The following is a 6,965-nucleotide window of genomic DNA, read 5'->3' on the forward strand; positions in this document are numbered from 1 at the left end:
ATATGAGGCGCAGTATATCGTCTAATAGAAATATCTTCAATCTCTTGTCTCTCTATTCCTTTTCACTCCTTCCCTCGTTGCCTTCTTGTCCTTTCTGGCTTCGTCTTTTTCTTTTTTGTTTACCTGCTCATCGGGAACAAAAGGATCAACTTAATAAACAAAAAAGTAGTACACACTTTCTAAAGAGATTTTTAACGTTTTCACAACTCTTTAGAGGTGATTCTTTTTTGTTTATTTTTCCACCGATATTTGTTCCAAAGCCCAATCGTCACGATAATTTTCTTGTAATTTACGATCCAACAAAAGATTTTCTGCTTTACGCTATTGTCTATATTCCATATATATATACATTTTTTTCTTTATTTTATTTTTTGTTTTTATACATCAGCATTTTTTTGATTAATTTTTCATCATGTCCGACACTCAAGATCTTCAACAGCAAAGTCCCCCGCCGCAGCAACATCAAGAGTCGATGATGCCCTCCCGCTCTGATAGTATGCGGCGTAAGCCAAACACACCACGGGGCTACAAGGGTGATCGAAAAGATAAGCAGAAACACAAGGTATTGGAACTATGAATGCTATCATGTTTACATTTTATCTTCCTTTATTCAATCACAAACCATCTTGCCTAATCTCCTAACAAATTCATGCTCTTATATTTTGATTTAGAACGAAAAGAAAGCGGCTGAAAATGCCAATTTAACCCAACAACCTTCTGACGCTGTTGCTTCCCCTCCCATGCAACAGCAACCTTTTTCTCAGCCATTATCTCCGCCTCAGATGCAAACGCTTGCACCACAGACACCACAGAAGCAACAGCAATCGCAGCAGTCGCAAAATTCAACCACTCCAGTTGCGCAATCTCCAGTTGCTACAATAATGACGGAGGTGGAAGGCCAGCAAGTCGAAGTCATCCCTACTGCGATAGTCATCAAGAATATTCCATTTTCTCTCAAGCGTGATGCACTTTTGGCATATATGTCTCAGCTTGATATCCCAAAGCCATATGCATTCAACTATCATTTCGATAATGGTGTCTTTCGTGGGTTAGCTTTTGCGAATTTTAGAACCATGGACGAGACAGCACAGGTTGTACAGATACTCAATGGATGTGAAGTGGGTGGAAGGAAGTTAAGGGTTGAGTACAAAAAGGTTTTAGCCGTGGGGCAGAGCCAAATGGGACTAGGACAGGCTCAAGGGATGGCAACTCCAGAGAAGCCAGAGAAAAAGCCTCAAGTGAACGCTAATGGAAAGGATTTGGGTGTCCAGGTGGAAAATGCTGGGAGGAAGGAGGGCGGTGAGAGTAAAAAAGAGAAAAAAAATGGGAAAAAGGAGGAAAAGCCTTCAGAAGATAGGGCAAGCGGAAGATCACCTCAACCTCAAAGGCAACCTATGACGCAGCAACAACAACAGCAGCACCAGCAACAGCAAATGTACCAAATGCAACAACAGCTAGATGTTCTGAACTTGAATGATCCGATGACTCTGCAATTTTATGACCAATTACTTTTATTCCGTGGAGATGGCGGACGCGATGAACTTGTATACTCTGGGTTGAATTTGGCACAACAACGAGTGGTCCAAATGATTGCACAAAAACTACAGCTGTACTATTATACCACTGCCGCTGCGGACAGCGACAGGGAGACAGAACAACAGTTGCACATAGCACGACAACCAGCACCTGCAGTCAAACCTCCTCAACTCAAGAGCCTCAATCATCGACCTTCCCGCGAACGTTTGGCAGCCACCAATAGTGGAGCTGACCATATTTTACGTAAAGAGCGAAGCATGCCTGATTTGGTGGGGTCATCCCGCTCTGCATTACGCAAGGCGATGGGAAATGGGGCCGGAGCTGGAGGATTCGGTTTGGGAGGAGTTGGAACAATGGGTGCGGGAGTAAGCGGAGATTTCATAGTTGTGCAGCCTGTGAGGCAACCTAAAGGCCCAGAGCCTGGGAGAAACTTCGCTGCACGAATGGCAGTGGCATAAATATAAATATAAATATAAATATATATTAATTATTTTTATGGATGGATGTGCGTGTGTTGATACCAGTCGTAAATTGCTCTTTCAATTCATGCCCTTTCGCTTTTTGTGTTTTTTTTTTTCTTCCTTTATCTACAGTATTTAGAATTGACGACTTTATTGCGCATAAATAAAATACGATATTGGATGAATTCAATAATAAAAACAAATGCCATAAGTGCAATTGAAAACTATTTACTTGATCAGAGCGAGTTTTTCCGTATTTAACACTGGCTTGAGACCAAAAATAATATGGTGTGCAAAACCAATGAAAGACTATCAGGCATTCGCGAAAAATTAATGCGAATCTAACTAATAACATTCAAATCCCTCCAACGGGTATGGAACAGGCCAAGTTTACAGCATACGCCACCATTCTCTGTCGACGATAGCAAAGAATTGCAAAGTTGCCCGATATTCATTCAACTTAAAGGACGACTATTACAGGTTTAAACAACCAAAAAATCATTCATTCCTATTAGTTGGATTTAAGAACTCCAGCAGCGCACTATAAAAATAGTCTCATTCTATTTTGAGAGACTTATTCTTTTGCTTGAGAAGTAAACTTTAGTTGATTTTTGAATGAACGAAAAATTTATTTTATAAAAAATTAAGTGAATATAAATCAGAATGCGTTGAGTATTTAAAGAGCGTTGGCAGAGAAACATTGAGCGGCACCAACGTTAGCGAGACCCTCCTGGTCGAAGGTGTCACAGCAAACGTGAGCCTGCTTGTTCTGGCACTTTTGGTTCACGGCAGCCGACACGCCGATGATGGCAGCAAGTGGAAGGTTGTCGATCAGACTGCATCCAGTGAAGACACCAACGGCAGCACCAAGTAAACCGTTGCCGTCAGCATCGTTCGAGTTCTGTTGGTTGCAGCAGGCAACCTTTTGGTTGGCATTGCAAGAGTTGGTAATGCCGCCCTTACCAGTTGGATGAGCCAGAACAGAGGCAATGAGGGTAACAAAAGCGACGAAGGAGAGTTTCATTTGCATATTGGAATTATTGATGAGTATTAGAGGTGAAATTAAGTTGATTATATGTGTAGATGAGTTGAAGAGTGAAGAGATGAAGAGTGAATTGATGAGCTGGAGAGGAATCCATTCGCCCTCTTTATATAGATTTCTCGCAGGAAAAAAGTAGTCCTTTAGTGGTCGTTAAATATAACTTAATTTAGAATTAATCAGGCCGTTTCTTTAGATCCATTATATTCGAATCTCCTTTCGAGCGATTAAGTGCATATCATCCGGTAAACCCTTATAGAGGAATAGGATGGCGGGCGAGGGGATAATGAAATCGATTGCCAAAATCAGTGCTTAGCAACGTTGGTGACTTACTAATATAGTAACAAGTTATTTTTTAACTTGAATTTTCTCTGCAAATATACCAGGCCTCTCTTGCATCCGTTTATTTTCCTACATTATGCTGGGTATACCCGCTGCAGTCAAAGTTCAATTACAGATTACTTGTTTTTGCTTTTGAGGCTTTTTATGTAATCCTCCATTGTTGAACGACCGATTTCTTTTTTAGTTAGGAATGAGATCTGCCAGTAAATGCCGCCCTCCTACCACAATGAAAAACAATAGGACAACACTCAAAAAAGCTCGACCCGAAATATGCTCACTCTCAAGTCTGCCGCTGAACAGCCCTCCAACCTACTGAATCCTGCTTTTACGGGTGCGTAATTCTTCTGCACCTCATAATAAATTATATATCCATGCAGGAATTCTGAGAGAAAAATGAATGCGAGTAATCAATATAGCCAATATGTTTAAGTTTACTTTATTCACATTTAGAAATATTCTCCATGTCGATTTCACTTTATTTCATTATAGTAAAGTTGTAAATTTTTGCCGAAAGGGCTAATTCCTCAGAGCTTCGCTCGAAATAACAAAAAAATTCAAAAAAAAAATCTGTTTCATGCTTTTTTCTCGGAGAATGAGTATTATGTTATTTTCTTGAAGCACAATTGAATTTAATAAAAAATCATATCATGTTTATGAAATAAATCAGTCGAAATAAAGGATCTTTATATAGTCACTTTGGGTTAAATCAATTAAATGTTAAATGATCACAGCAAAATATTGCCAATAAAAATTGAAATGCAGATGAATAATAATTAGAGAACATTGAGTGCGCTACAACTGACGAGATCAACATTGATGATTCCGTTCTGAACCTTCTCGTCACAGCACACAGTGGCCTGCTTGTTCTGGCACTTCTGGTTTACTGCAAGAGCAGCACCAAGGATTCCAACGGGGATGTTGTCAATGAGACTGCATCCAGTGAACACACCAATGGGGATGCCTAGGAGGCCATTCCCTCCTTTGTTCGTGTTTTGCTGGTTGCAGCAGTAGACGTGTTGGTTGGCGTTACAGCTGTTGGAAACACCTCCCTTGGGGTGGGCAGCAGCGGCGGCAATGAGAGCAAAGATAGCAGCGAAAGAGAGTTGCATGCGCATGTTGATAATATTTATGAAGTCAGGAAGTGAAAATGAAGTGAATTAAAATATGAGGAGGTGTGTTGTGGTTAGATTCTCGAGACGACCACCAGCCTTTAAATACGCACTCTTTGGGTTAGAACAGCCAGTGACTTCTCGCAAATATTACTTTTTAAAGACTTAATTTCTTTCGCCTATTTTGATTGACGAGTGTTCGTTTGGATTTCCTACAACCAGATTACTTGCATTTGTTAAATTACTGTGTGCAGAACACATGCCTTGAAACTGTGGCGGAGACGGATCCGAATAAAATGTTGTCCCTAAAAAGGCTAATAATAACGAAGTTAGGTACCAAAATAGAACAAAGTTTTTAAAAACAGGACCTGACTCTGTTCTGAGATTTTGACCAGAACTTGTGTATGTCGGCACCAAATTATAGTTTCGAAAGTGTTCCTCTGATTTATCTCACAGATCGTAATTGTATAACAGCATATCCGCTGAATTAATGCCAACAGACCGCCACGATGTACTTGATCCACTGTCATATAAATAGTAATGATACCACAGACAAGAAGTATATTGTATCTTGAAAATATATATACTATCTGTCATCTGTACCATCGTCAATACCATAACCTATCATGACTACATTAAACAAAGTGAAATTAAAAAAATCCTTAAGTAAGAGGTTAAAGTAATTCTTACCTTATAGCGATGGCTCAAGCTACTTGATATTTTCTAAAAATAGATAATACAAACGGGCACGCCTACTAAAAAAAGCCACAGTAAAAGGCAGGTGGGAAATCCAGTTTGGCAGCAAGAATATGCAATGCGAATATATTGATCTCGGGGTTGGCGTTGATTTTGGACGAATTATTTGTTAGAGTTAATTGCCGATTCAATTAACTTTCAGCACATTTATTATCTTCACCAAACTTTATTAATAACTTCCATATGTATAAGGCATCCGTAGTTCTAGAGCCACACTGGATAATTCTGCGATTTATCTCAGGTAGTTTCAAAAACCGGACCAATTCAATATCATATACTGCCACTATTTTTCCAGTCCATAATACCATTTTATAATACCGGTTAAGATTTGAGATTTCAAAATCCTGGCTCTGGTGGCACTCTTCGAATTTGAAACCCAAAATACCTTTCAGTAGAGCTCATATACTACAGAAACCAACGCAAACAAGGAGTATTTATGGGTGATCTTCATTTTGGTTTAATTTTCAAACAGCATGGCATCTCAGACGTCTGGTGGGCTCCAATACCTTTCGAACGTGCTGAGTGAAGGGATTTTTCATACTCTAAATTCTATTACCAAGTTGTCTAAAAACAATAAAGTGACCAATATTCTAATTGTTCATAAAAAGTTCCTCAGGTAGTAATGTCTTTGGAATAATAATACTCTAAACCATAACTGTATTTTGTTTTTAGATATATAATTAAATTTTTTTATTAGATCAAATATTATTTATATTAACAAATAACGGGAAAAGCATTTTGAATTTAAATCGTTAGACCATTCTGATTGTGGGAAAAGAGAAAGAAAAGTAAAAAAGTCCAATGAGACCAAGGTTAATATCAAACCATCATTGTCAAAATTCATAAGACATGCTGGGCATTAGTTATAGAATATTTTTAGATATGATTAAGTTCTTATACTGCAAAAGATAAAGAGAGAAGGATTGAAAAATATTCATAAGAATTTAGGAAATCACTGATAAATTATTTTTGTTTTAATATTTTTAAAATCAAAATTTCAAGTTTACTGTTTGTTATTGCTATATATTTAACAAAACATTCCCATGATAAACTCCAAACTCTGGTTGAATGCCTAGGCGAATATATCCAGCTTGAGTTGAAATTCTAATATTGAATGTAGGAAATAACTGAACAGTGAAAGGTTAGAGTCATTCGATATATTCATATAGAAGATTTGTAATAAAGCAAATTCTATTATGGATTTAGCTCCAAACCATCAAGTGCAAAAAACGTTTGTTCTAAATTAGCATCTAGATTTTAACAAATATAATAAAAGCTAGAGGTATTTTCAAGTATCTACCAGGTTTTATTAGCATACACTCATAAACTAAATTATAATTCATTAACTGGCAAACATTAGCATTAGTTTTATTATACAAGTTGATTCACGAGCTTAAGGGGGATTCTGTTTGGCTCGTGTTACAGTTGAATATTAAATCACAATAAAAATAAATTATATCATTTTCTTTCCTACTTTTTTGATGAAACACCGATAAATATAAAATTGGAAAAAAAGTATTTCTCAAAAGAAAAATTTGATTGCTAATTTCACCCACACCAGGGATCGAACCTGGAATCTTCTGCTTAGGAGGCAGACGCCGTATCCATTTGGCCATGTGGGCTTTCCAGTTGTTTTGATGTTGGAGTGGCATCACAATATCTGCAGTAAGGTAACCAAGACAAGCCACATAATCCCTCTCAAGCCCGGGGGAGGGTTAGTGT

General features: G+C 38.0%; 3 protein-coding genes and 1 non-coding gene across 4 annotated transcripts; 1 reads left to right on the plus strand and 3 right to left on the minus strand.

Moving 5' to 3' along the window:
- Positions 1-412: 412 nt before the first annotated feature.
- VTP21DRAFT_3663 (uncharacterized protein) lies at positions 413-1,994 on the plus strand (the record flags this gene model as incomplete). Its single annotated transcript, XM_069393990.1, has 2 exons — positions 413-562; positions 672-1,994. 2 exons carry the CDS (start codon positions 413-415, stop codon positions 1,992-1,994), a joined length of 1,473 nt encoding a protein of 490 aa, XP_069249101.1.
- A 679-nt stretch (positions 1,995-2,673) lies between these two features.
- Positions 2,674-3,027, minus strand: VTP21DRAFT_3664 (uncharacterized protein; the record flags this gene model as incomplete). Its single annotated transcript, XM_069393991.1, has 1 exon — positions 2,674-3,027. The coding sequence occupies one exon, from the start codon at positions 3,025-3,027 to the stop codon at positions 2,674-2,676; it is 354 nt and encodes a 117-aa protein (XP_069249102.1).
- Positions 3,028-4,151: 1,124 nt separating this feature from the next.
- VTP21DRAFT_3665 (uncharacterized protein) lies at positions 4,152-4,493 on the minus strand (the record flags this gene model as incomplete). The annotated part of the gene is made up of 1 exon (XM_069393992.1): positions 4,152-4,493. The coding sequence occupies one exon, from the start codon at positions 4,491-4,493 to the stop codon at positions 4,152-4,154; it is 342 nt and encodes a 113-aa protein (XP_069249103.1).
- A 2,299-nt stretch (positions 4,494-6,792) lies between these two features.
- VTP21DRAFT_t202 lies at positions 6,793-6,865 on the minus strand. The gene has a single exon. It is a non-coding gene; the product is annotated as a tRNA-Arg (tRNA).
- Positions 6,866-6,965: the final 100 nt, after the last annotated feature.

The sequence above is a fragment of the Calcarisporiella thermophila genome (genome assembly GCF_041956535.1).
Source record: "Calcarisporiella thermophila strain CBS 279.70 unplaced genomic scaffold VTP21scaffold_18, whole genome shotgun sequence".
NCBI lineage: Eukaryota > Fungi > Calcarisporiellomycota > Calcarisporiellomycetes > Calcarisporiellales > Calcarisporiellaceae > Calcarisporiella > Calcarisporiella thermophila.